The sequence below is a fragment of the Mus caroli genome, chromosome 4, assembly GCF_900094665.2.
Source record: "Mus caroli chromosome 4, CAROLI_EIJ_v1.1, whole genome shotgun sequence".
Lineage (NCBI taxonomy): Eukaryota > Metazoa > Chordata > Mammalia > Rodentia > Muridae > Mus > Mus caroli.
In genome coordinates, this window is record NC_034573.1 from 67,472,012 (window position 1) to 67,487,049 (window position 15,038).

A 15,038-nucleotide genomic window follows, 5' to 3' on the forward strand; every position below is an offset into this window, starting at 1 on the left:
TTTTTCGAGACAGGGTTTCTCTGTATAGCCCTGGCTGTCCTGGAACTCACTTTGTAGACCAGGCTGGCCTCGAACTCAGAATCCGCCTGCCTCTGCCTCCTGAGTGCTGGGATTAAAGGCGTGCGCCACCACGCCCAGCTACCTTCCTTCTTTCTTAAGACAGGTCTTACTATTTAGCTCACGTTAACCTATATATAACCAGGCTGGCTTTGAACTCAAGGTGAACCACCTGCCAAGTAGCTGATACCATAAAGGTTTGTGCCACTATGCCCAACAAGTTTTGAAAAAAAACTTGTTTTTTGTTTTGTTTTTGAGACAATGTTCATCTTTGCACCCCTGGCTGTCTTGGAAGTCCATCTGTAGACTAGGCTAGGCTGGCCTTGAACTCAAGAGATCCACCTGCTTCTGCATCCCAAATGCTGGGATGCAAAGCATATTACCAACCCCCCCACCCCCGCCCCCGCCCCAGGGTATGTGTGTGTGTGTGTGTGTGTGTGTGTGTATGTGTGCGCGCGCACTTTTGAGATTGACTTATATTTCGGTTATACAGAGTTGAGGAAAGCTATTTTTTTTCTTTTTTGGTTTTTTGAGACAGCGTTTCTCTGTATAGCCCTGGTTGTCCTGGAACTCACTCTGTAGACCAGGCTGGCCTCAGAAATCCGCCTGCCTCTGCCTCCCAAGTGCTGGGATTAAAGGCATGCACCACCATGCCCGGCTTGAAAGCTATTTTCTTATATTATGTTTTAAGTACACCTTCCTAGACTACACTTTTACTCATTAGTCTCATTAGTCTCTTTTGTTTCCAAGGCAGTCTTGCTTTTATTTTCATGCCATTAATATGTATGCAAAGTGGTGTGTGTGTGTGTGTGTGTGTGTGTGTTTGTGTGTGCAATGTCTAGGGCCCATAAAAGAGATCATGAAGTATTTGTCTCTCTCAGACTGCAACTGGGGATATACTTCTATCTCACTTCCCTCTCCTTCATTTCTTTTGAGACAGGGTTTCTCACATGTATTCCTGCCTTTCAGCAACTCACACTGATCTACATTGTAAATCAAATTGGCCTTGTATTTAGAGATCTGCCTTCCTTGTCCCCCAAGTGCTGGAATTAAAGGTGTGTGCCGGTACGTTGGCCTTGATATCGTTTTTAATCTCTGCTTAGCAAGGATAATAAGAGTACTTATTCATTGAACTATTTCAATTATTTAATAATAGATGTGCAATCTTTGTAGTTCACAAAATGCCCTAAAAATTAAGATATGTAACTATAGTTCTAGTATATTCAATTGCCTTGGAGTATGGTTGCCAATCTCTATAATATACACATTGGAAAATTACCAGTTGGCTATATATAAGTTATGTAAGTTTAGAATTGTATTTTTTTCCAAACTCTAAGCTGTGTTTTTTTATTATTATTTTTTACTATTATATCTAAGTACACTGTAGCTGTCTTCAGATGCACCAGAAGAGGGCGTCAGATCTCATTACCGATGGTTGTGAGCCACCATGTGGTTGCTGGGATTTGAACTCAGGACCTTCAAAAGAGCAATTGGTGCTCTTAACCACTGAGCCATCTCTCCAGTCCCTAAGTTGTGTTTTTAACAGTCAAAGAAATATGATGGTTAGATCTCATTATCTTTCAGTTAATTAACCACATTCCATCTGTCTTTACAGTGCTCCCTCTTAAAAAAACAAAGAAGAAAAAAAGAAACACATTTAAGTACATTTTAAAAGGTTATGTTGAGATATTTTTTTTAAAAAAAGAGGTGATCAGTTTTTGAGACAGCATATCACGTAGCCCAGGCTAACTTTAGGTCTATGATGTGTTGAGAATGACCTTGAATTTCTAGTCCTCTGTTCCAAGTCCTGGGTTATAAGTATGCAGCACATCCATTAGAAATCCTTGTTTTCTAACAACACGTAAAAATGATGGTCCTGTGTGTTCACTTTAGTATATGCCTGGTCAGTAACTAGAGGAAATGCAACAAAAAAACCCAGATAGGAACTGTGGGACAGTAAAACCTGTTTAGCCTTTGCAGAACACTTAGTGTTTAGGAACCTATCTGGCAGTAAGGGTTTGAGATCTGTGTGATTCCTCTGCGGTCTTAGAAGTCAGATTTACACAGACGTGTAGGAAGGTAACTCAATTCAGGTTCCCTAATCAAGTATTAGGCCTTTTTGCTCAAGGACAGGCTTGGTTGCTAGGAATTTGGGAATGCTGCTCACTTGGGATCTCTCACTGAAGTAGGCTCAGAGGTGCAGCCCACTGGTTGGTGTACCGGCACAGGACAATGTCACCGTGGGTCTGGCCTTCCTGACCACCTCCACTCGAGGTCAAAGTCAGCCAGCCAGCCGTTCTTGTACCGAGGGTTGCCATAGACTCGCACCGAGGGTTGCCATAGACTCGCACCGAGTCCCAGCAGGCGTGTTTGTGTACTATTTTATTTCAGGTCCAGCCCCTGTGGGAACCTAGTGAGTGATCCGACAAAGATCTGTTGCGCACCTGCTCCTTCTGCTTCGTCAGTGTTTTTCCTCCTTTGAGAAAGAAGAGGCGAGCCTGTCCCCAAGGCAAAAGGAAATACAGCACAGCAAGCGTAGACTAGGCAAGAGGCGGAAGTCTAGGCTTCAAGTCGGGCTCCTTTAAGCAGTTTAGAGACCCACGTGACCCAGAGAGCGCCCGGCCCAGCGGTCACGTGGGGGCGCGTGCGCCACACGCAGGCAGAGGCAGCCCGCACTGCCTGAGCGCCCGCGCCGCCTCCCGCCCACCTCCGAGCCGGGAGGGAGGGGAGCGCGGCGGAGGGATTCCGTGGTGGCGCCCGGTGCGCGTGCGCAGCGAACAGCTGTCACCCAGTGCGGAACAAGTCTTCCAAAGATTCCCAAAACCCTCAGGGGAGGCCGCACTTTTCATCCCTTTCATTCGGGTGGCGTCTGGACCTCCGCCAGCGGCGCAGGTAACCTCTTCTTGGTCGGGACGGAGCGGGAAGGGTGGCGGCCTCGGTCCGATCTTCGCAGGGCGGCACGGGCCTGGGCGCTCCGCGGTGCAAGGCAGTCAGTCAGCTGGGAGGGAGGAGGCGGCCCTGACAGTCCATTCTGGCCCTCCGGATTCGGGAGCTCGCTCGCCCGTCTCCCGGGAGCCGATCGGAGGTGGTGTTGCTCCGGACTGCCACGCCTGTGTGGTCTGGGGCGCCGACCGACCCCTCTGCGGCCGACTCCAGGAAGGCCGGGCCTGTGCGTCCTCCGAGCCTCCCTTGGGTCGGGATGTCCGGATCCGCGAGGTAGCAGGTAGCCCGACCCTCACTCGGGTTCGTTCTTGGCCCTGGCAGATGATCTTTATGTTTTTCTTTCCTCCGTCTTGAGGCCATTTCTTTGTGCTGTTCCTGGGGGAGCCATGATGCGGTGTAGACAGTGGGCGCTTAATAGATGCGACTTGGATGCGGCATGTGAACTGCCAGGGAGAGAGGGCGTGTTGTGCGATGGGAATGCCAAGAAGGCAGGCGGTCTAGCTCGGGCTGGAAATTGGTGTTCTCTGCTCAGCAGTGAAAGCAGCTGGACTCAGTTCTGAGGATTTTCTAGTGGACCCAGAAGGCAGACGCCGGTATGGCTGAGCTCGCAAGCTCGCACGTAGTCAGTCAGGTGCTCTCAGAGAAGACTTGGCAAACTTTTTTTTTTTTTTTTTAAATCTTGGACTCAGTACGGTCACTCACACTTGGTGATTTACCTAGCACTGCTTAGAAAGCTTGCGTTAGAAATGAAGCAATTCGGTGCCTGGGAGACGCTTTTGATAGGCTCGGTACGCTTAGGTTAGCACCAATCTTTTGCTGTATTTCACCTACTTGAGTTTTGCGTTTAAAAAGGGCGGAAGGGAGTGGAGCCTCACTCTTTCTATGGGAAACGTTACTAGTATTCTAATTTAAAAGTGTGATGGTTAAAACTTTTGGTATTTTTGGTTGTTTTTGAGTCAGGGTCTTATATGTAGTCCTGCCCAACTTAGAACTCTGTATGGTAGCTAACCTGGAGCTCCAGGAAATCCACCTGCCTCTGCATCACCAGTGCAGGGATTCCTGGTGGTCATATTTCTGCACTGCTAGTGGTTATTTGTTCTCTAAAATTTACGGTCCGCTCCCACCGCCTGGAATATATAGCTCAAGTGGTAGGGCCAATGCTTAGTATCGGAACATCTTAAGTTCGGTCTCTAAGATTGAAAAAGAAAAAAAATTCGTTTTTTTTTTTTTTTTTTTTTTTACGATTGAGCATGTACACTAATTTTTCTTAAAGCTTGCTGGCCTGGTAACCTATTATGCTTTGCTTTGGAATGCACTGCCTAGCTAAGTAGTTTTAGGACCTCCTTCCCATTTTAGTGTTTAGAGTTTACACATAATGTTTACAGTTCTCCACGAAATTGGTAATACAATAAAATTCAACGCTAAGGCTTGCTTTATGGTACTAAAAAACTTACTTAATTCCTCCCTCCCCCTACCCTACTCTCTTTCCTTTCCTTTTGTCTTGAGACTGTCTCTTGTGCCCACATAGACTGGTGAATTGGTGACCTTGGTCTCTACCTCTTGATTGACTCAGTCCTGGGGACTGAATTCAAGGCTTTGGCGCATGGTAGGCAAACTCTATACCAAGCTACATTCCCAGTCTTACATACAGTAGCAAGGATTCTTACTGCTATACCCTTGATACCTGTTATTATTTACTAGCTATCAAATGATAAAACAGGTACATTCAGTACTGTCAGTAAGTTCAATATGTACTGCAGGTCTTTTTAAAAAATTGTCTTTGAAGCAGTAGTTCTGGCTGAGTGTTTAAGGCGATGGACTAGAAAAATTTGTCTCCATTTTTGTATGTTAATATTTCATGGTCCTGTAAATACCATTTCTTGTTTATTTATACTTGTTTCAAACAATCGATTTTGATCCTGATGTTTTCCCTCCACAAACTCCTGCCAGATCCTCTCCACCTCTTTACATACTTCATGTTCTCTCTCAAACTCCCTACAAAACTCAACTAACCAACTAAAACTCAAAAAACACACACACACAAATCAGTTTCACAATTAAACAGGACAAAAAGTGTATATATACACACAGACACAGGCCCAGGCAGGGGGGTGGGGGGGAAGAGGAAGAGAGAGAAAGAGAAGTTGGGGGCGGGGGGTAGAATATGACTGTCTTTTGTCTTGGTCAACTAATTGTGGGCACCAGGGCCTGCCCTGGATAGAACTGACTTTTGCAGGTGGTATCAATTACAAATAGCTTCTTGGTTAGTGGTGGGACTACAGCCACACTTATCCCTCCTAGCTGAGCCCTTATCTAGCTTGAAGCTGTACATATCTTTTTTTATGCTGCCATAGGCTCCATGAGTTCATATGTGCATTATTGTTGTGTCTGAAAGATGCCCTCTTTCTTTGGAGTCCTCCATTGCTTATGGCCTTGTAGTCTTTCCACCTTCTTGGTCTGCATTCCCTCGATTTGTGACTGGAGCATTTTTTTTTTTTTTTTCGAGACAGGGTTTCTCTGTGTAGCCCTGGCTGTCCTGGAACTCACTCTGTAGACCAGGCTGGCCCCGAACTTAACAGAGATCTGCCTGCCTCTGCCTCTCGAGTGCTGGGATCAAAGGCATGCGCCACCACGCCCGGCTGGGACTGGAGAAATTTGATGAAGATATCCCATTTAGAGCTGAGTGCTCCAAAGTCTCTCATACTCTGCATATGGTGCAGCTGACGGTCTCTGTTTTAATTATTGTCTACTGCAAGATTCTGTGATGCTGGCTCAGTGAGGCTCTGATCTGTGGGTATAGCAACATGCTAAGGGCAGTCATTTATTGCAGTGTTCTTAGCAAGGTAACAGGAGGAGATGTTTTTCCTAGACCCATGACCACTTAATCAGTGTCATGGATTCTGTCTCATGGTAAGTCCAATAAAAAAGTGGTTGTTTACTCCAGTAAATACCAGTATAGCTTGCAGGCAGGTCACTGTGGTAGGTTATAGGGTTTGTAGCTGGGTGACACTGATGATTAACCTTCTTCCCTGGTATGGCATAAAGTGCCTTCCGGCACTGTACAAGTTTCTATTCCGATACCAGCTCCATTTCTTCATATCTGATGATATAAATAGGTGATATACGTCAGCACTAGGGCCTTAGCAATAAGGCCTTATTAGGGCCTTATTGTGGCAAGTAAACAATAGCTTATTACATTTTGCAGACATGCCTATGGGAGCCATTTGGCCAATGACTCAAAAAGATGTAACCCATTCCTAGCACTGGGGGTTTGTGTCAGGTATCTAGCTGTGGTATTGTCTCCCTCAGTATGTGATGATTCCATTTAGATTTCTTCCATAGATTATATGTTTTAGGACCGTGTAAAGTAGTAGGCTTCCATATGATTTTCCAAAAAGCCTGTAGTGTACCTCCCCATATTTTTTCTTCTGCCCTGCCCTTCCATTTCCTTCTCCATTTGATCTTCCTATTCTGTCTTTCCATTTGTCTCTCCATAACTATATTCTATTTTCCCTTCTGTGGGATATGGTGCCCCCCCCCCCCACACACACACTGGGTACTTAAACTTCTGTGACTATTCAAATCATAGCTCACATATCTAAAGAGTAAAAACTGACATCCACATAGGAGAGATACCATGCAGTATTTGTCGCCTTGGGTCTGGGTTGTCTGGGATGATGGTTTCTAGCTCTTTTCCATTTACCAGCAAATTTCATTTTGGTTAACAACCAAATAATATTCCATTGTGTAAATGTATGACATTTTCATGACCTGTTCTAATAGTTGATTAGCACCTAGGCTGCTTTTCTGGCTATAATGTATAGAAAAGTAATGAACATGGATGTACAAGTATCGCTTTAGTAAGATGTAGATTTCTTTGAATATGAATGCAAAGAGGTAGCACCATCCCTGATTTCAACTTGTATTACAGAGCTATAGTAATAATGACAGCATGGTATTGCCATAAAAACAATAGTCTTGCTAAATGAAATAAAGTTGAAGATGCAGACATAATTCCACACACCTTTGGAAACCTGAATTTTGATAATGGAGCCAGAATTACACCAGGGAGAAAAGAAAGCATCTTTAACATGATGTAGTTTGACTGGATAACTGCATGTAGAGGAATGAAAATACATCCATATCTATTTTCCTGTACAAAACTCAACTCTAAATGGATCAGAGTCCTCAATGTACTACCATATACCCTGAATATAATAGAAATGAATTAGGAATAGCCTTGAACTAACTGTCACAGGAAAGGGTTTTCTGAACAGAACGTTGATAGGATAGGCACTATGATCAACAATTAATAAATGGGACTTCATGAAACTGAAAAGCTTTTATAAGGAAAAGGGCACCATAATTTGGGCAAAGTGGCAGGCTATAGTATCTAGAATGTACAAAGAACCAAGAAAACTGGGATCCAGGAAACAACTCAATTAAAAATGGGGTGCAGAACTAGGCTGAGAATTATAAAAAAACAAACAAACCCACAAAACAAATAAACAAACAAAACCCAACAAAGGTTGAAATGCTTAAATGTTCAATATCTTTAGTCATCAGGGAAATGCAAACTAGAATTTGGATATTTCATCTTAACTCAGAATAGCCACGATCAATAAAATAAATGACAGCAGTCTGTGGTGGGGAAAGCATTCTTCATTATGGTGGGAGTGCAAACTGGTAGGGACAGTCTAGAATTTAGTGTGGAGGTCCCTCCTGAAGCTGGGAATCAATCTACCTCAAGATTTAGCTGTTTGTTTATTTTTGGGGGGAATTGGGTCTCACTTTGCAGTTCTGGCTGGCTTGGAACTCACTGTGTATAGCAGGCTGGCCTGCAGTTCCTAAATCTGCTCCCAGAATTCAGGGGTTAATGGTGTGGGCTACCATTCCTTTTTCTTCACTATTGAGTCTCATTTGAACTTCTTTGGAGGTATGGTATACTGTCATCTTTTTTTTTTTTTAAAGATTTATTTATTTATTATATGTAAATACAATGTAGCTGTCTTCAGACACCCCAGAAGAGGGCATCAGGACCTTCAGAAGAGGAGTGCTCTTTTTTTTTTTTTTTCTTTTTAACCCCCACCCCCACCCCCCAAAGTCAGTGCTCTTAATCGCTGAGCCATCTCTCCAGCCCCGTGTCATATTTATTTATTTATTTATTTATTTTTGTAGTTCTGGGGATAGAACCTAGAGTTCTGGAAATAGAAGCTTTATGTATACATGCAATGTGTATTTTTGTCTTTATAACTATAGTGTTGTGAATCCGAAAGTACAAATTTAAAAAATTAGTGGTAAATGAAACAAGATAACAGTAAGTCTTGACAGGGAGTTGACAGAGAATTCATAATTTCCTTCAGGTGTGAGGTTTAATTAGAGTGAAACAGACTCAGTTTTTACTTTTACATTTTCCATTTACATATTGCAGCTCATTTTACTTTTCACCCCCCGCCCCCCAACACCCAAAGCTCCCCTACATACTTCCCTCTCTTGGAATTAAGTGATACACTGAAAATATTTCATATTCGTGGTAGCTGGCCTAATCCACCCACGCACTCAGAATAATCCCTTTAAGAAGGTTAGCCTCCTTGCTCCACTTCCAGCAGCTCTTCATTTGGGGAACCAACCTGCAGTTGACCCTGTGTTTGTGAGGCTTTGTTCAGCCCATCATTTCCCACTACTTTCCTGTTTGCTTAGCTCTCAGAGTGGGGCTGATCCTTTGTTCTTCCTCCCTTCTGATTTGTACTTTACTGTTTATTTAGTTTCACCTCCCCAGCCACCTTTCTGAAAGCTCAGCTGGAGTCCAGTGCCTTCACGCACACGTCTGACCTGTAACCCAGACTTCTCCTCCTCTTCTTTTGATGAATTGTTTATTAATATATTTGGTATTTTGGAGGATGGAAATTGTTTTTGAATAATGACCCATTAGTTGCTCTGTTTGTTTTTGCTTGGTGGTATATTCTACATACATTTAAAGAAAACAGTAACATGTACAAAGTGCTAAGCATTTGCTAGATATGGGATGCAGGCAATGCAAAAACTGCAGCTTTCATCTTAAAAGGGAATAAGAGATTCTCCAGCCATTTTGAGTAACCATGGCCTGGGAACACAGACTTATGTGACCTCAAATTCTATGTTCCAACATGGAAGCAATTTAGGATCGGTCTTATCTTACTCTGTGGCCCAGTCTACTGAACTCATTATGTAGCCCAGCCTTTAAGTACAGTGATCTTCCTTGTCCAAGTGTCCAGGGTAGCTGCACTTGCAGGCTGGGCTCTTTGTCTCTATTTTTTTCAAAGACAGGGTCCTATTATCCATACTGGTTCCAAATTCTACATAGCTCAGGTTGATCTTGCATTTGTGACTTTCCTGTCTCAGTCACCGTAGTGCCCCACCACACTTGGACCCCTCCTTTTCCCTTATTTTCAGGCGTGGTTTTGCTCTACATCTCAAGCTGTGCTTCCTGCCTCAGCCTCACAAGTGTGAGGATTTGGAGCTACCCACTCCTTCCCCTTGCCCTCACCCCCACTCTTGTGTTTGAACTCCTTCCTAGTCCATGCAAAGCAAGTATTGTACAATTGAGCTACACATCTCCAGTCTCAGTTTAGAAATCTTGACTTTTCTTCCTTTTTCATTTCTGTTGTGAAATTTTCTTCAGAACATACCAAATACTAATTGGATCTCACTGCACACTATATACACTATACACTCGCTTCTGTTTTGTCTGGCTAAATTTTCTTTGGATAAATCTCTTCCTTGGTGCTTTCCCTTTTTCATCCTCCCTTCCTCCTTCTCCCCTCCTTGTCTTCCTTCCTCTCTTTCTTCACAGCAACAAGAAATCAAAATATGAGCAAGATTACTTTTTTGCTTCAGTTTCCTCAGAAGAGGTATACTTAGGGAGCTTAGTTCTTTGAATGGTGTGAAGAAAATGACTGAGTTCAGGAACTGGATATGTTAAGGGGTAGAGGTCCAAAATTACTTCCTGGCATACTCAGATAAACTCCAAACTTCTTTTTTCTACTCTCTCTCTCTCTCTCTCTCTCCCTCTCCCTTCTCTGTCTTGGAGATCTCTTGAAGAATAGAGCAGAACTGAGCCTAAGAGATTTCTCTTCCTTTAGGCTTCTCCTGGATTTTATTTTTCTGAACCACCTTCCATTGCCTGCTTTGAAACCGGAACCCCCTGTCGGCCCTGCATTTTTTTAGTAGTTACTATTGTAAATCAGAACTCTTGAAAAGCAGCTTTGTCTCCAGAGCTTGCCTGACTGATTAGAATTTCAATACTGTGGAGAGGTTGGAATGTTGCAGGCCCAGGAGGTAGTTTTACCTTATCTTGGGCTGGTTTTCCTCTTCTGCACACAGTAGCCTTTCTTTTGTCCTGGCAGTCTAGTGAGTAGTAGGTCATTTCTTTTTGGAATCTATTAACATGGTAGACCACCAGCTTCCACCAACCAAATGCTAAGAATGTCATCAGAGACCCTTCTACAGCCTAGAGAAAAGCTTTCCCTGTCTTGCTGTAACTGCCCCTTTGATATTCTGTGTGTTTTAAATTTGCCTTGATTTATAATTCTCTTTGTTCTGTAACATGTTCTGTTCTCATAGTTGTGTAACTAAAACTCATGAAACTGCTTCCATGTTGGAATATGGAGTTTGGAGTAATCTAAATCTGTATTCCCTGTGCAACAGTCGTTTTAAAATGCTCCAGAAAAACTTATTTCTCATTCCCTTAAAAAAAAAAAAAACTGCTTTTTTTTTTTTTTTTTTTTAAATTTTGCATTGATACCATTTACTTATTGCATTTTGTGTCATTGTTAGTGCCAGGACTGTTTTGTCCTTTCAATGTCTGTTGAACTAAAGTTAGGAATTCAATCACTGTTGAATTGCTACCTGCATTTCCAGTTTCTTCAGTGGCTGCTGACTCTGCTCAGACAAATACCAAGGTGACTTGTATTTTGGCCAAAAGAAAAGGAATGTTTCATTTCATATAGCTGGTGTGTTTCACACAAATAGTTTGTAGTGCTGTTTTTGGTTTTTTTTTTTTTTTTGCTAGTGAAGCAAATTAGATTTGTCTATTGTTGTTTTGTTTTTTGTTTTTGAGGTAGGACTCTAGCTGCCTCACCCAGAGTTTGGTATGTAGACCATGCTGATTTCTGACTTGTGAAAATCCTCTTGTCTTTTCCTCTCAAGTACCAAGATTATAGATGTGTTTTTCATGCTAGGCTAATCTGTTTTCCGAATAACTTTTGTTTAGGACAAGTGTATTCCTTTTTCTGAATGTGACATTCTATGTAACTTCTTTTTAATATTTTATGTTTATTTTATGTGTAATATTATATGTATATGTATATGCATAGTCTGTATGTTAGTCACCATGTTGATTCTGAGAATTGAACCAGGCAGGGTCCTATGTAAGAACAACAAATGCTCTTAACCTCTGTTCCTTCTTTCTAGTCCCTTGATACTCTTTTCTTTACTTTTCTTGATTTTTCCCTCCTTTCCTCTTTCTTTCTTTCTTTCTTTCTTTCTTTCTTTCTTTCTTTCTTTCTTTCTTTCTTTCCTTCTGTCCAGGGTTTCTTTGCCATCTTGGAACTTGATCTGTAGACCAGGCTGTCTGCAAACTCATAGAAATCCACCTGCCTCCCAAGTGCTGGGATTGAAAATATGCATTCCTGGTCAATACTTCTTTATTATTACTCGTATATTATTGTAATGATTATTGTATATAATATTATTATAGCAGATGTGAGGAAGACTACATGCCAATCTGTCTTTCTTTTCAGTATATAACTCAATGGCTAGTGGGATGTGCCAGCATTGGGAGAAACACCTTGCTGTCTATAGTATGGGTGTAGACAAGGAGACGGAGCATAGGATGGCTCATTGAGTTCTGTATTGGACAGACAGTTGGGAACTCAAAGGTAGGAAGTGTGGAGAGGCTGCTTCAAGGGAAGGATTATGTGACGTCACAAATGACTTAACTTGTTTGAGAAACTGGGTTTAAGTATTGCTGGAGGGTGAAGTACAATTGGCTTTCTATATTTGAGTTTTTTTGTATTGATGAATTGAAATAACCAAGGGCTTACAAAAAATTGCATCTGGTTAAGGATGTAACTTAGCTGGTAAGAGTAGTTACCTAGAGGCTTTGAGTTTGATTTCCAGTACTACAAACCTCCTATGTAGGAGGTACAGGATCAGAAATTCAAGGTCATCCTCAACTACATAACAAGTTCAAGGCCAGTCATGGCTATATCAGAAGTCTCAAGAGGAAAAATTGGCATGTAAAACATAAAAAAATAATTCCCTGTGCTGGATGCCTTTATATCAACTTAACACAAGCTAAAGTCATTTGAGAGGTGGGAACCTCAATTAAGAAAATGCTTCCATGGCTGTTACCGAGCCTGTTGGACATTTTCTTAATTAATGACTGATGGTGGATGATGACCCAGCCCATTGTGCATGTTGCCATCCCTGAGCTGGTTGTCTTGGGTTCTTTACAGCAGGCTGAATAAACCTTGATGGACAAGCCAGTCAGCAGCATTCCTCTATGGCCTCTGCGTCAGCTCTTGCCTCCGGTTCCTGCCCTATTTGAGTTTGTATCCTGACTTCTTTGATTATGAGCTATGATATAGACGTGTTAGTCAAATAAACCCTCTCCTTCCCAAGTCACTTTGTTGATAGTAATACAACAGCAATAGTAATCCTGAGTAAGACAGTACCTAAAAATATAACATCAATTATTGACTTAGCCTTTACATTATATTAGGTGGTATAAGTAATCTAGATTTAAAGACTAGAGGAAGACGAATGTAGGATATGTGCAAAGAGTAACCCAATTTATATGAAGGATTTGATTATCCTTGAATTAAGATATCCTGGGGGAGGGTCCAATATCCTATGGGTGCCTGAGCTGAGTTAGTGATTGTTGTGCAAGGGCAAGATTTGATATAGCATGAGAGTCTTTTAAAATTAATTATTATTATTATTTTTTGTGTGTGTGTGTGCTATGTATATATCTGTATGTGGTTTTTGTAGGACTTTGTGTTACAATGCAAAGAAAGGGACCAGGCAGGAGGATATCAGGTGTCTTGTATCATGTTCAATCTTACTCCCTTTCTTGAACCTGGAGTAGGCTGGAGGGCAGCAAATCCCAGTGATGCTTCTGTCCCTGCCTCCTCCCACAATGCTAGGGTTACAAAACATGGCCAAGCTTGGCTAGGCATTTTACATGGATACTGGAGTTTGAATTCATAACTTCAGTTTTGCACAGCTCTTATCAGAGCTCCTCTGGTACTGTTTTCTGTCCTCAGTAGATTAGTTTACTTTCTGGTGGTTTTGTCATGTGATTGGTTTTTAATTATTATAGAAAACCATCTTATAAAAAACTGGAAGCACACTTCAGCTCTGTGCTAGGGATATTGAACATCCTTCAGCATATATGCTAGGCCTTTATGTATATAGGTGCATATGTGAGATAGTGGACCAGTACATCTGTGTGTTTATTTGAGGACCATTAACACCTGACCTCCAGGTTTTCCCAGCAGTCCCTCCCTGGCATACATACCCTGTCCCCAACCCTGAACTTTCCAGCCCAGCAGCTATGCTGCTCTTCTCCTTCAGAGGCTTCTCCTTGGTGTCTGTCTCTTATGTTTCTCTCTCTCTCTTTCTCTTTCTTTTTTTCTTTCTTTCTGTCTGTCTGTCTCTCTGTTCCTTTCCCTCTCCTTCTCTTCTCTCTGCTCTATTTATGGGCTCTCTCTCCACCTTCCTTTCCCCTTGGGGCCAGTGAACTTGCCTGAGAACAGCTTCCCAATAAACATGCCTTTAAGATAATCAAATTTGGCTTGAACTGGCTCATTTTCACCAGTGGAGAAATAACTTATCTCTGTGGTAGACTGTACTTCTAGAAAATTCAGTTTTACTTGGAAAGGTTTCATGGAGGTCAGTTTTACAGTCAGGTCAGTGATTCTGTGTCCAGAATAGGAGCATGTTAGGAAGCCCCCTGAGGCGTCCTTTTTGAGGAGTCCATTGTTGATGGCCACCTTTTCTTTGCAGAAACATCTGTGGCCATCATGGAGGTGGTGGAGGTGGAGAGTCCCCTAAATCCCAGCTGTAAGATAATGACCTTCAGACCTTCCATGGAGGAGTTTCGGGAGTTCAACAAATACCTCGCATACATGGAATCCAAAGGAGCCCATCGAGCAGGTCTTGCCAAGGTGATTATATTCAAACTTGTCCTAAAAAGTATCCTTTGACTTTGGAATTACATTGTTAGTTTTTGGTTCTTTCAGTGTCTGCTATCTAGCTGGAATACTTAATTTTCTTTTGTTTGGATTATTTATACTAGACTATGTTCTATAATTTCTCCTCCCTCCTCCCTCCCTCCCTCCTTCCCTCTCTCTTTTTTGGTTTTGAGATAGGTTCTTTCACTGTCTTGAATCATGGCCATCTTCTCTCTTCAACTTCCTGAATTCTGGGATTATAGGCTTTAGCAACAATGCCTGTCTCATGTTAAAACAGCAAGATACAATATCCTCAATCTACAGTTTCTAATTCAGTGTTGTTTGTTTGTTTATTCAAATAGTTTTATAGCTGTCACCACTATCAAATTATGTGTGGATATCACAAAGAAAAACTATATATTTTGAATGGTCATTTCCAATTTCCTGGTATCACTGTTGCCCTAGGCAATCCCAGTCTGCATTCTCTATCAATTTGCCTTTTTACCTATTTTTGAAAAAAAATTGTATATTATTTATGTGTGGTGCCTATGTATGATATGTGGAGATTTATATATTGCCACAACTCATCTGTTGAGGCCAGAGGACAACTTTAGAGTTGGTTTTCTGTTTTTACCTTGATGTGGTTCCAGGGGACAGTATTGGTTATCAGTATTTCTTTGTATGGAGGTGGTGGAGGTAGATCTGGTATCTCTTTTACCAGATCTTAGCTACTTTCTTTCTTCAAGTGTGAAGTGTCTGCTGTGTAGCAGTGATGATGGAGGGCATGCAGGCAGAGTCTTATAATTCTAGCACTTGCTAGGC

General features: G+C 42.1%; 1 protein-coding gene across 4 annotated transcripts in view; it reads left to right on the top strand.

Annotated features, from left to right (window-relative positions):
- The first annotated feature begins 2,747 nt into the window (after positions 1–2,747).
- The window catches only part of LOC110292899 (lysine-specific demethylase 4C), a 159,690-nt gene continuing 147,399 nt past the window's right edge, over positions 2,748–15,038 (top strand). For 2 of the 4 annotated variants that reach the window (XR_003836421.1, XM_029475967.1), the window contains exons 1-2: positions 2,867–2,949; positions 14,050–14,210. Coding sequence is in view for 2 of the 4 variants with exons in the window: in XM_029475967.1 (XP_029331827.1) it covers positions 14,067–14,210 (144 nt within the window). In the remaining 2 variants the exon portion in view is untranslated. Of the gene's footprint in view, positions 2,950–14,049; positions 14,211–15,038 lie in introns of all 4 variants that reach the window. The other 2 variants (XM_021160558.1, XM_029475965.1) reach the window with 2 other exon arrangements.